Source organism: Suricata suricatta, chromosome 6 (genome assembly GCF_006229205.1).
Source record: "Suricata suricatta isolate VVHF042 chromosome 6, meerkat_22Aug2017_6uvM2_HiC, whole genome shotgun sequence".
NCBI lineage: Eukaryota > Metazoa > Chordata > Mammalia > Carnivora > Herpestidae > Suricata > Suricata suricatta.
In genome coordinates, this window is record NC_043705.1 from 36859977 (window position 1) to 36874455 (window position 14479).

Consider the following 14479-nt stretch of genomic DNA (forward strand, 5'->3'; position numbering starts at 1 on the left):
CAACAAAGTTCACCACTTATCTCCTTACTTCCTAAATATGCCTTGTAACCCTCCACTTCCCTGTTTATTTGAATAAATTCCCCTTCTGGAAAGTCTTCTCTCATTTTGCCCCTCCCAAAACTTGCCATTCTTTTAGAATCAACTTTGTGCTTTAAATCTAAATCCAGATGCATGTATGTATGCCATGTATGTATTGTGCTTCTGTGTGTGTGTGTGTGTGTGTGTGTGTGTGTGTGTGTGTCAGAAGTTTTGGATACTGATCAGCACAAAGCCCAATGTGGGGCTCGAACCCACAAACTGTGAGATCATGACCTGAGCGGTAGTGGAACACTTAACCAACTGAGCCACCCAGGCGCCCCTGGATACTGACATTCTATGGAGCAATCTGACTTCATTTGTTTTCATATTCTCTTGTATTCTCCCTACACAGGCCCTTATTCACTGTGAAAAATAAATAGAGTTTTTGTTTGGTTTTTGCCCATACACATATTTTTTCTTTTCTTATGATCTATTTGGGTTCTTTATTACAATGTAGAATAAAATCAGAAATGGAAGGTATCCTTTTCTTTTTTCTCTCTTCCTTCTTCCTTCCTTAAAAGTAATCTTTATGACCAACATGAGGCTTGAACTCACAACCTTAAGATGAAGAGCTGCGTGCCCTATCAAATGAGCCAGCCAGGAACCCTTCCTTTTCTTATCCTTCATGGTGAGGAGAATGGATCTTCAGACAATTGAAGATTATATTTACCTTTATCAGGTTAAAAAAAATTCTAAGCTTAATTTTGCTAAGGATCATTTTAACTTCAAATGAGCATTGAGTACAATTTTCTTTCTTATATCAAAATGACTACATCTTGTGTTTTCAATGATGTTCTTTCATCTATATTATCTATTTATGCACCACTACTTTCTTTGAATTTATTCTATTGTTCTTTTTCTAACAAATTGATTTGTTTTAGATTATTTTGCTGAAAATGATTAAGTTTTTTTCTTTTTTGGCCAGAGATAATGCTAAACCTTTATTTAGAGGAGAGGGTGAGGTGAGAGAAATTTCTACATCATCACTTCTTCAAAAACAAGATGTATGCTCTTATTTTAATTGACTAATTCTATGTTGGTGAGAATGCTTAGTACACAATGATAATGAAAACCACAACTAATAGGTATTAGAACATAAACACGAAGGAACACACATACATCCCTTTCTATGGCTGCATTCCAAATCACAGTGGGTTTTTTTTTACATTTATTCAGTTATGTATAAATATGTGCATGTATGTAAGTTCCCATTTAAAATACAGAACTATAATATCTATCCTGTCCCACTAAACAACGAACAGTAGTTCTTACAACATTCCTCAGCACACTACAGACCCTCTTAATTGAAAGTGAGATAAAATCACTGGTGGTCATATTCCTTCTTGCCCCATGTAAATTAGTCCAGGAGGCAGTTATGGCATGGTGGGTATGACTGTGAACTCAGAAGCACTAGGTTCATATCCTAGCTTTCATCTAACTAAGCTACATATCCTTGGTTTCAACGTAGCTAATCTACATTTAACTCCTACTAAGCTATTATGTCCTCTCCTATAAAAAGGACATAGCTATTAATAGCCTATAACTCATAGGGTTGCTTTAGGATTACATGAGATAATGTATGCTTTTAGAACAATGCCTGGAACACAGAAAGCACTCAATAAATTTTAAGTATTAGTAGTGGATGTGTGTATGTGTGTTTGAAAATAACCATTTTTTAAAAAACTGTGAGGCAGTTGTAACATAATGAAAAGAACATTTGACCCAGTAAGATTTTAGCTGGAATCCAAGTCTTCCATTTATTAGCTGTGTGATCTTGGGCAAGTCAGTTAACTTCTCAGAGCCTTAAACTCCTCTTTTATAAAATACCTGCCTTAGGGCGCGGTCACACAAATCAAATGAGACGTTGTCAGTGAAAATTCTTTGTGAGCTGTCGATGTAATGCTGTGCACTAATTAACTAAGAAAAGAAACTGGCTAACCACATAAGTATTTTTTTCCAAGCAAGAAGCTAAATAAAGTGGATTATCAAAGTTCAATATTGTCTAGCTTTGAAAATAGAAGTTTTCAAAGAGCAAGCATAAGAACTACTGTCTTTACAAGAACAAAAGCATCAATTTAAGTTGGTTCTAATGTCTCTAGATCCAAGGTTTGTTGACATAAAAGATGAAACAGTTCAAAAGCCACAGTGGAGAGAAAGATCGAGGGAAAGCTAGCCTATTGATATTTTTCTGTCCATGGCACTTTTATGTGGTGACTGCTGCAAGCCAATTCAGAGCATGCTCCATGGATGGATACTGACCTTGGCTTCTCTTTCAGCATCGATGATGCCTCCGGTCTGCTCCTGCAGGAGGGCATATGCTCTCTGGAGGGCCTGGTATTCTTTTGTTAATTGTCGAAACCGTAGCTCTGATTCTTCAGCTGCTAAACTCTTAGGGTGACACAAAAAACAAAAAGCCAAAAAATAATTATGTTACGTTCTGGTCCTGTGTTCAATGTGAAATATTAACATTTTCCCACTTTATAAGGAGAAATAAATGTCCGATACTGGATTTGGTGTGATTTTATACCTTTTTTTAAATGTTTCTTTTATTTATTTCTGAGAGACAGAGAGAGACAGCACGAGCAGGGGAGGGTCAGAGAGAGAGGGAGACACAGAATCCAAAGACAGGCTCCAGGCTCTGAGCTAGCTGTCAGCACAGAGCCCGACGCGGGGCTCGAACTCAAAAACCATGAGATCATGACCTGACCCAAAGTCGGACGCTTAACCGACTGAGCCACCCAGGTACCCCAGTGTGATTTTATTCTTAATTTTAGTAGATATGGGGTGTATACTTTCAAGATGGACATTGCAGAAATTCTTAATATTTGTTAATAAGAGGCACTTGCTCATTTATACATTTCTGGTGATTGCTCATTTGGGTTTGGATAATAGTCCATTTTGGACTCAAATGAGAACAACTTATACTCAGTCTGGATACAAATGTCAGTCAATAATACTTAGAGTTTTAGTCTCAATTCTTTTCAATACATGCAAATCCAACAATTTTTTTCAGAGACAAATTATAAAAACACAGTTTTACAGCTTTAGGTCTCAAACTTCAGAACATAATACAATCACCGGGGAGTTTTGTGACAAATGCAGAGTTGAGGGTTCTACCCCCACAAGCTCCTAAGTCAGGAGCTGTGAGGTAGGGCCCAGAAATGTTCACTGTGATCAAATCCCCCTAAATGATTTTGATAAAGGTAATCTACAGAGCACATTTTGCTAAACCCTGTCTTCAACTATATCAAGAAGCTTGTTCTTCTAAGCTTGTTTCTTTGTTCACACCTTCCCTAGATGAAGAATTTGGGAGAGTGACTTTCTTTTTTAAGCAGGGGGCTTGAACTCATGACTCTGAGATCAAGAGTTGCATGCTCTACTGATTAAGCCAACCAGGCAGTCCAGAAAAGGGATTTTATTTTGAAAAAAGCCTTCAAGTTACAGAACAGAACTTTGAACAGGTTGTTAAAAGGGCTTCATGACACAGGGGAAGCTATTTTCCAAGAGGTAAAAAAGTCAGAAGGGTTCACTATTATGTGAACATTTTGTGCAGTTCATACAGGATATTAGAAGTGCAAGACTTTTTCTCCACCGTAAAGAAAAGATTTGGTGGCAATATCACAAGACTAAAAAAGTGGAAAAGCTTACTTCATCCAAGTCATCATCAGGAGTAGCTGGTGTTCGATCTGTTCTAAACGAGGCCATAGATGATGTCTCTGAATCCATGGAGTCCTCATCATAGCCAATAAATGGGTCCAAAACAGGCCTCTAGGGGAGGGAAAGTACATATTTACTGACATGACTAGAAGCGGAGAAAGTCAACATATTATAAAGGCATCATTAAATGCCATATGTGCAAATGGACACAGAAGACAGGGGTCCTTCAGTGCTTCTTGAATGAAATAAACTTTGGGCATGAACACAGTAATTCTAATAAAAGTTGGTCCCACATTATTTCACACTGCTGAAGTTTGGGGGGAATATTCATCAACATTTGGCTCTCTTCATAGAACACTCTTTTCAGTATTTAAAATATAATCAAGAAACCTAAAGTCCAGGCATCTATGTGAGATGGTCAAATCTTAAGTCTTGTCATCCAATCCCATATCTAAATCAAATGATATACTTGATAAAAACAAAATCAAGTAGACAAACTAAATAACAAAACTTCGTGGATTGTAAGAAGCTATATAAATACTGGTGGACTGAGAGTACCATTTTTTAAATAATAATTTTTTAAGTTTATTTATTTGAGAGAGAGAAAGAGAGAATCTCAAGCAGGCACCACATTCAGCACAGAGCCCAAGATGAGGCTCAATCTCATGACCACAAGATCATGACCTGAGCCAAAATCAAGAGTTGGACACTTAACCAACTGAGCCACCCAGGCACCCCTGAGAGTACCATTATTAATAATCATTATCAATAATATCATCCCAGTGGATAATGAAATAAAATCAAACCATTATCAGCAATACTGTCCAAGTGAATAATAAAAATATATTAATCAATTGTAGGGTGGGTGTGAGACACTAATATTGTTCACTGGGAGGCATTAAATCATATGTATCTCTCTCATGTTCTTGGAGTTTGACTCTCCAGCTTGTTGAATAATGCTTTCTATATCAAACCTAGTGCTTTTTCCCCCACTCAGTCTCATATTAAAGCAAACCTTAAAGGTTAAAATCCATAACATAATCATGTGGGGACCTCTAAGAACTGTCAGGAGAAGAGATTTCCTTCTAGCAAATAAAAGCCCATGGTTTGCTGCAGTTTAGGAACATCTGATTTATTGCATCTTTGCAGGAAGATTCCTTGGCAAGCCTCATTTCTCTGGCAGTCTTTGTGGCAAAAACCTGATAACCTAGTTTTCCCATTACCTTAATTGGCTTGGAACTTCTTCTATGTTTTCTCCTACGGATGAGCTTTTCTCGGTCCTGGAAAACAGATGAAGCTTTTCAGGTGTTGAGTTGGTACATATTTTCCTGTAGGTTTTCTTAAAAAAATGTTTTTAATGTTTATTTTTTTGAGAGAGAGGGAGACACAGAATCTGAAGCAGGCTCCAGGCTTTGAGCTGTCAGAACAGAGCCCGATGCAGCGCTCAAACTCACAGACTGTGAGATCATGACCTGAGCTGAAGTTGGACGCTTCACTGAATGAGCCACCAAGGCACCCCTAGGATCTTTTTGTAATGACAGAGTTGATTTTTGCCTGAGTCATTACATATTTTCACTTAAAGTAAGATTATGTTTTGTAAATTTGGCAACTTTTAGGGCTAATACTTACATATTTTTAAAGTTTTTATTTATTTAAGTAATCTCTACACTCAATATGGGGCTTGGACCCAAAACCTTGAACTTAAGAGTCATGAGCTCCCCTGACTGAGCCATATATACTTACATGTTTTTATAGTAAAAATACTCTATAGCTTTTCCTGGTAATCTGTGTGGATCTGAGAGCCTCCCAGTCAAGAAGGGCACAGTTTTCTTCATCAGAATTCTGTGTTATACTTGAAGATCAGGTAGATCTGAAAAGAGTCACTCCTATTTTTCCAAAGCACAATTTTTCAGTTTTTTTCCAGTAATTTTTCAAATTACTTTATTTTTAGGTATTAACAAATACTACTTCACAAAAACTTTATTCTTTGCCTTTAATCACTTGAAGGCACAGAAAACTGTCTTTTGACTATTCTTAGACCCTTGCTCTCGCTGGCAGCCTCTGAAGATGGAAAGAGGAGTGCCTACTGAATTGGAATCATCTGGAGGCTGTTTTTGGGGGGGGGGAGGGGAAAGGGCAGTGGTTCCTGTTGGAATGTTCTGGGAAACTCAAAGAATATCTAGAAGTAATGATTGATTTCCTGATTCATTCTTGTTGTGGATGGAGATCTCCTGGGAATTGGGTATTCATCCAATAAGTACTCTGTGTGTTTACTGTAAAAACTCAAAGGTTGATTAAGTAAGTGACAGTTTCCCCGAAAGGCTGGATGACATGCCTCAACATGTCAAAATCCTGTTAGAAACTTTCAGCTTCAAGCTTCGAGACTCAAAGCTGAGCAAATTCTTGGCTGAGTTAATCTGCGATTTAAGAGTTATGAAGGATATGGGTGTGAGTAAGAGGCACAGTGCTTCACCTGTTTTATAAACAGTCTGGTTAAAGTCAGTGATGTTAACTTTTTGGATTTCCCAACTTCTAAAAATATTTTGATCATACAACCTCAACATATCTGAAATTTTATATTTAGATTATCCTTCTAATACACTATATGCATTAAAACATAGATTGAACTTAGACCATTTAAAAAGGGTCAACCACAAATAAATACAAACAGAAGTTATAATCTTCTCTTCCCTCAATGGCAGGAAATCATCTTGCTCACCCTTCTCTGGAAGACACCTGCCTACCCACCCCCACCCCATTGCTAGGGCCTCAACTCTCCAGCTCTTGGCTGGGTCCTGAAGTGAGAGCAACCAGAGATGTCAATCACAGAATAAAGACAGAGGGGCAAAGAGGAAACCCAAAGGCATCTAAAGGGCTTAGTCCACTGCTGTTGGTCAAAGAGTGCTTAGCCAGATGCAAATGGGAATAGTAACCGTTCTACCTCCTTCAGCAGATACTAAAGTCAAGGTCAGAATACTGGGACTGAAACTTCCACTGTGTCATGTAATTATGATGTCACTGTTCATTCAACAAATATTTATTTATTTATTTAAAGTTTATTCATTTTGTGAGAGAAAAAAAGTGTGCATGTGAGCAGGGGAGACAGAGAGAATCCCAAGCAGGCTCTGCACTGTGAGGGGCTTGAACTCACAAACTATGAGATCATGACCTGAGCCAAAGTCGGATGCTTAAGTGACTGAGCCACCTGGGCGCCTCTCAACAAATATTTATTAAACTGCATGTAAGTACTAGACACTGAATTGAATGTTGGGAAGTAAGGGGCATGTGGTCCTGTTATTGTTAGCAAAATATTTAATCTCTTACCTTCAGACTCTTGATACGGGAAGGCAATTATAAGGCATACCCACACTATCTCTCTACTCACATAAGGATGCATTTGAAAGTTCTTTTAAGGTACCTTGAAGCTACTATTTGTGTTACCAAATGAGTTAGAAAAGGACTACAACTGAAAATGTATAAAACAGCTTAGTAATGTAAAGTAATTTTGGAATAGAGTCTTTTCAACCTATTTATATTTTGAATATATAAACTTGGGCCTTTGGGGCTAATCTGAAGAAATTATCAAGCGCTTCCAGTGTATGTTGGTTTCTTGGCCACTTGTCCTTGAGAATAGCTTAGTTTATAGATTGATCAAGACCTACCCTTGTGAGCTCATCGATGATGTTCTGCTGCTCAATGACTTGAAGTTTTAAAAACTCTGTCTCTTGTTCTTCATTGGCTTGATCGAGGTCATTCAGTGATTTTAATTTCTTCAAGGGTGGATGGGATGTTATTTTTTCTCTCTGGATTGGAAAAGAAGAAAGTATAGGTAAAGCCTTAACCCCAAACTTTAGTAGTTAACATAAAATATCTGTAGAAACTTTATGAGGTTCCAGCTAAATGTGAAAAATTTTCAGGTTCATCTACATACCAACCAAAACCCTGCAGTACATTTTATTTGCTACAAGTCAAAACCTCTGAAGTATGAAGATCTCTATAGCTGTGTTGTAAGTCTGTTAAGGAGTGGATGAGCTCATCACTTCTCCATACAGAATACAAATGATGGCAACTATTTCTCAACTCTTATGCAAGGTCTTAGAAGACGAGAGGTACCCGTTGAACAGTTCTATAAAGAGCACATTAGTAAAATTCTTGGAAGTTTCTGTGGCTGAGGGCTATGTTGGAAGTTTGCTTCTGTATATGGGAGATTTTGGAAAGTGTATAGATTCCTGGAAGCACTCCAACCATTCTGTAAATTTAGGAGCCCCTTGAAATTCAGAGCCAGCAACCTTCTCTTGCTTTCTTCCTTTAAGGTTCCTTGCTTACAGAGGGAAAACCCAAACATTCATGATCAGCATTGTATTTTAAAAACAAACCTACAAAGAACAATAAGACTGGTGACTAGAGTAATATAAGTACAGAAGCTGCAGCTTTTCAGACTCTCTGATACACACCATTTCTGAATTTTCCTTCGTTACAGCTTTTAGCTTCTCTTCCATGCGCTGCAAAGACACCATCAGTTCATCGTTTCTCTTGGCGAGGCACTTGTTCCTTTCCAGAAGAGGTTTACATTGTTTTTCGGTTTCCCGCACACGTTTTAACTGGGAAGACATAATTACAATGTGTGTCTTGTGCTGGAGTGGATGTGGGGGATGGAAGGAGTGAAAGCCCATCTGGGGCCCCCTTTTCTCTGCTTCACCATGAATCTTGGGACTGACCATTCCCATCCTTCATTTAACAGCCTGACTGCTTTGTTTTCAGTTTCCTCTAATAGCTTTTCTTTCTTTTTTTTTTAATATTACTTATTTTTGAGAGAGAGAGAGAAACAGACAGAGTGTGAGCTGGGGAGGGGCAGAGAGAGAAGGAGACAGAATCCGAAGCAGGCGCCAGGCTCTGAGCTGTCGGCACAGAGCCTGATGCAAGGCCTGAACTCACGGACCGTGAGATCATTACCTGAGCTAAAGTCTGACACTTAACTGACTGAGCCACTCAGACACCCCTAATGGTTTTTCATCACAGACATACCAACGCTTGATGTATTACTAAAGGAGAGGCTACCAAGGTTCTGCTTTTGGAACTGCTCAGGAAGAGCAATTACATACCTTGCTCGCCATTGTTTCCTGTAGCCCAGGAGTTATGTGCTCAGCCCCAATCTCACACTGCTCACACCTCTCCCTGGGCCTGTAATGACCCCTCACTAGCTCAGAGAGATAAAGCAGTGCATACGAATCACACATCACGATGTAGTGCAACCAGGACCCAAACCCAAACCTGGTTATTGCCAAAGTCTGTTCTTGCATAAGAGATCTTGCTAAGACACCTGAACCACAATGAAGCCCTTTATTTTTATTTATATATTTATTTAAAGTTTATTTTTTGTAATCTCGACACCCAACTTGGGGCTTGAACTCATGACCCCAAGATCCAGGTGCCCCAAAGATGTCTAAGAAACTGTTACTGAAGTAAAACAACAACTTACTCTCAAAGTTCGATTGATATTTGTGTTTATGAACATTTAATTCTCACCAAGCCTAGGCAAAGTATGATTGTATTCTTGTATTGTATTCTTACCCACCCATAATTAAGAGTGACCATACTTCGGTTCACATGTTAGTCTAAGGCAGGTTTCTCAACCTCTTCACTCTAGACACTTAGGGCTAGATAGGTTTTGCCAGGAGGAGATGTCCTGTACATGGTACCATGTTTAGCAGCATCCTTGGCTTCTGCCCACTAGATTCTAGTAAATCCTCCCAGTTGTGACAATCAAGTGTCTCCAGATACTGCCAAAATTGCCTAGAGCTGAGAACCACTGGTCTAACTTTAGGAAGGCTGTCTTGGGGTAATCGTTAATAGTCCCCATCCCTTTTACTCTCCAAACTCTCCCACTTGGATGGCATATTTTATGGTCATTCTATACCTAATGGATTTCCATGTTAAAGTCCCTATGGCAGTTCATTCACTTTATACTAATGATTCTGAATGATACGTATTGGGGGAGGGGTAGTGAAGCAAGAAAAGTGGTGGGGTATGTCAGAACCATCTGACTAGATTGTTTAAAGCACTTGCTCCTATTTCTGAGAATCTAACGTTTTTGGAAGTGCTGGGATAGGAGACTTAGCTACCTATAAATATTTGAAAAAGCTGCTCGTGTGATTCTAAAACAGTATTCCCCAACTATATCCTGTCATTTGAAAACTCATTTTATATCCAAGGCCAAAATTTTTCATAACCTCATTTAATCCTAAATTTTGAGCTTCAGTATCTAAAGCAAACATATTAAATATTGAGCACATACAAGGGCAAACAAATTATTCCACTAGGTTCGCTATTTTAAACATTGTCTCTTCTCTGAAGGTCAAGGACAAGGATTTTAAATAGTTATTTTTAAGTTGATTCCACACCCAGTGAAGAGCACAACGCTGGGCTTTAACTCAGGACCATGAGGTCAAGACCTGAGCTGAGATCAAGAGTTGGATGCTTAACCAAGTGAGCCACCAAGGTGCCCTGGGTTTAGTAGATGCTATTTATGGAAGATGTAGATAAACACAAATAAAAGGAGATATCAGTAATTCTACTATACCAATACATCAGTAACCATAGATCCAAAGTACCCCCCAAAACTGTTCCTTTTAAAAGGTATAGCTTAGGGATGTCTGGGTGGCTCAGTTGCTTTTGCATCTGACTTCAGCTCGGGTCATCATCTCACAGCTTGTGAGTCTGAGCCCTGCATCAGGCTCACTGCTACCACCACAAAGCCAACTTCATATCCTCTGTCCTCCTCTCTCTCTGCACCCTTCCTACCCTTTCAAAAATAAATAAATGTTAAAAAAGAGACATATAGCCTAATACTATAAAGTTTCAAAGTCAATATAGATATTCATGAAACCACTAAAAGAAAAAATTGTGATAAGCTCTAATAACATCAGAACAAGACTTTATTATGGAAGATAAAAATTCATGATGGAAGCACTTAACAAATCTTAATTTATATGTACCTAGTACCATGACTTCAAATACATATAAAGCAGAATCAACAGAACTAAGAATAGAAATGGACAAATCTGTTGGGAGAAGAAGCACACAAAACCATGATAAAGATATAGGAGATTAATGAACTTGATTCAAAATGCATGCAATGATTGCAGAGTATATGTTCTTTTCCTGGGAATATGGAATGTTTCTAAAATTGACAATAGGCTAGCATCATAAAGCAAATCTCAACAAATTTTAAAGAATGAAATGATACAAAGTATACCTAAAATAACATTATGTGTCAACTACATTTCAACTTAAAAAAAAAGAAATAATACAAAGTATGTTCTCTGACTAGTGGACTTAAGGGAGAAATCAATAACAGAAAGGTAACTCAAAAATCTTGACGTCAAGCCTTGAGTGCTAAGTATCCCACAAGTCAAAGGAGAAATCCTATGTTAGAAAAGATTTTGAACTAAATAGCAATACACTACGACATTAAAAAAAAAAACATATGAGATGAAGCTAGTCATGCTTAGAGACATTTATAACCTAAGATGCATATATTTGAAAAAAAGGAAAGGCTGGAAATAACTTCTTTGTACCAAGAGCCACTATTAAGTATGTAAAATGTAAGGCGTGGAGCAAGATATTTTAAATACAAGTATCCAAAAATTATGTAAAGAATTCCTATTCTTTATAAGAAAATAAAGGCAGTACAAAAGAAAATTTTACAAAAGACAAAGGGCAACTCACACAGGGATACCCAGAAGGCCAAAAGATACGTGAAAAATCAGTCAACCTCAGGATTAAGCAAAGTACAAATCAAAATCCTACAGTAAGAATTATTGCTCACACCCACCAAAGTGACTAATATGATCAATTATCTGTGCATGTTGGCAGAGATGTGGAGAAGCTGTAACTCTCATACATTGTTGGTGGAAATGTAATTGGTATAAAACGTGTGAAAAACTGGCAATACCTAGTGAAGCTGACCACATGCATACTCTATAATCCAGTAATTCTGCTCTTTGTATATTCTCACCAGAAATGAACATGTCTTCTCACCAAAGACATGCACCATTAACATTAAAACTGTCAAGAAACAATACAAATGCCCATTAACAATAGAAGAGTAAACACACAGTGGTGTATTATTGGATACAACAGAGTAGGAACATGAATGAATTATACATGCAATGAATGACTTTCACAAATGTAATGCTGGGTAGAAAAGCCAGACACACAAGAGTAATTATTGTATGAGGCCATTTACAAAACATTTTAGAAATAGTAATGGAGCACGATAGTGATAGAATTCACTAGAGCGATTAACTCTAGAAGGATGGTGACTGGGAGAGGTCACAAGAAAGGGAGGTTCTGAGCTGCTGGTAATCCACACCCTCATCTGGGGGGTAGTTCTATGGGTGTATCACTTTGGGTGTATTTATTAAGTTGTACTTTATTTTTTCTGTGTTTTTTTTTATAATGTTATACATCTACATCATATATACTTTTTAAAACAAAATGCTTCACAACCAACTAACTAACTAACGAACTAGCTAACTAACTAATTCTGATCAGAACTCACCAGTTCATTTCGTTCATCTCCAAGCAAAGTATTCCTGTCTTCTAATTTTCTTATAGTAGCATTCAATTCAGCTATTCTCTTCTGGTTTCTTCTCAAATCCTATACAGGAAAATCGAAATGGGTAATTCTTCAATAGCACTTTTCACAAAGTTTTGGAATTCCACTCATAAATAAGTGAGAGGCTTGGTACCTTTCATCTGGCTTATGAGGTGAGACTAAAACGTTCTCTATTCAGAGAAGAGTAAAAATTTATTTACCCTCTTCTAACTGTTTGGGTTGAAGACCAAGACCAGTTGAAACTGCAAGTGAATTCCATGTGGCAGATACTCTCTGGAGTCCTGACTTCTGGCAGGGGGAGTCGTAGATGGTTGGATGAACTTACCAGGTCTGTGAGCTATGAGGCCAGGGTCATGTCATAATTCCATGAGGTTCAAGAAGCATCTCTTATGTCATGGCTGCACACTGCTTCCCACAACTAACATAGGTGTCCTATTACACTTAGCCCAAAAGCAGAAGGTAGGGCTGGGCTTTAAAAATTCCTACATATTCCTGATGAAAAAGGTCAGTGTGAGAAGGCTGGTACTTTGCTTTCATGTACAAAAGGCAGCAGATTATAAGACAGCCTTTGCTAGTACATTTTTTCCAGAACACCTGGTTTCCCCACTGGCATCAATGACACGGATCACTTTACACATGGTATCATGGATTAAGTCTATGCTCCAGAGTCCACAGGACCATTAGAGACTTGCAATTCCATAATCATCTTACATTTTGAGAGTACTGTACTGTTGGCAAAGGTATTTCCCACACATTATATCTCCAGATTCATAGAATCCTAGAGGATTCAGGAGAACAGAGAAGATTCGTAGAGGTCATGCTCATTCAAGGTCTTGTGGCTACTATCAATTGATCCATAATTAATATGCATTAAATGCTCACTATGAGCCAGACACTATGCTCAACATTTTACATACCATTTCTTCTAGACCTCTCACCAGCTTTATGGAATAGCACTAAGGCCTCTCTCTCACAGATGAGGAAATTCTGAGCAGTAAAATAATTTTCCCAGGGTCATCCAATATGTGGCAGATCCAGAACTTGAACTGAAGAGTCTGAATCTAGAGCCCATTCTCTTGACAATTTTGCTGCACTGCAGGTAAATGTCAGTGATAGAACTAAAACTTACATCTGCTAAATCCTGGTTCCGCCACCTACTGGGATATATATATTCTGAATACCAATTCATAAATTATTCATTACTTGGTTCTAAGTACTACTTTGGAACCTCTCTCTGTTCCTAAATAATACATTTTCATCTTTTTAGCAGCTAAATAATTTGAAAGGTATAACTTATGAAAGTCAACTACATACAAGCTGATTTCTATGGCTGCAGTTCTGAAAATAATTTCTCACATAAAATGATGAAAATCCAGGATAATAAGTGGCAAGTTCAATCAGACTAGAAGCTTTCAGATGATGATGTAAGTGGTTTAGTTTTTTATACAGTTACACATTTTGACCCCTGCAGATGACAACCGTCTTTGCCAATTTCCAATCCAATGGTTCACACAAGGGAAAATTACCAGTCTTGGCAAGAGGCAAAATAGTTTCGTGTAATTTATGGCACTTACAAGGGCCGAGGTTTCGATAGGTATCCTGTGGCTAGAAAAATTCTATGAAAGATTTAAAATACTGGTAATTCTCTCATGATCTGCTAATGCAGTGCGGACCACTTTGTTGTTTACGAGTTTAGAAAACCCTGTTCCCAAGATACTAGCTGGTTTTATAGTAGGAGAGAGAATTGATTTCTTTGTAGTCAACAGGAAGAGAGCTTAAGTGGAAAGTAAAACTTGAGAGCTAAATAAAAGATGACTCCCGAGTTCTTCACTTCAGCTCGGACAGACTTACAGGACTGCCGCAGTGCTCAGAGCCGTCTCCTGCTCTTCCCGGAATTTCCCGTTTCGGACTGCTCATGTTGCACTCGGCCTCCTTGACCAGAAAGAGCTGTTCATCCAAAGCCTCCTTCTGCAGCTGGAGTTTCTGTACATAGCCAGTTTGGGTTTCCAGTTCCTTTTCCAGGGAAAAGATGATCCTGTCCTTGGCTTTAATCTCATCCATCTGAATTAAATGACACCCAGGACATTTTATTTAACAATGCTGTAAAAAAAATTGCACTTTTAC

At 38.1% G+C, this 14479-nt stretch overlaps 1 protein-coding gene across 9 annotated transcripts in view; it reads right to left on the reverse strand.

Annotated features, from left to right (window-relative positions):
- Positions 1–14479, reverse strand: part of JAKMIP2 (janus kinase and microtubule interacting protein 2) — a 173815-nt gene that overhangs the window by 39125 nt on the left and 120211 nt on the right. For all 9 annotated transcript variants that reach the window (XR_003909849.1, XR_003909850.1, XM_029942222.1 and 6 more), the window contains exons 4-10: positions 14207–14416; positions 12299–12397; positions 8190–8336; positions 7398–7538; positions 4959–5015; positions 3727–3846; positions 2338–2466 (exon numbers count right to left, since the gene is read on the reverse strand). Coding sequence is in view for 7 of the 9 variants with exons in the window: in XM_029942222.1 (XP_029798082.1) it covers positions 2338–2466; positions 3727–3846; positions 4959–5015; positions 7398–7538; positions 8190–8336; positions 12299–12397; positions 14207–14416 (903 nt within the window). In the remaining 2 variants the exon portion in view is untranslated. The remainder of the gene's footprint in view (positions 1–2337; positions 2467–3726; positions 3847–4958; positions 5016–7397; positions 7539–8189; positions 8337–12298; positions 12398–14206; positions 14417–14479) is intronic.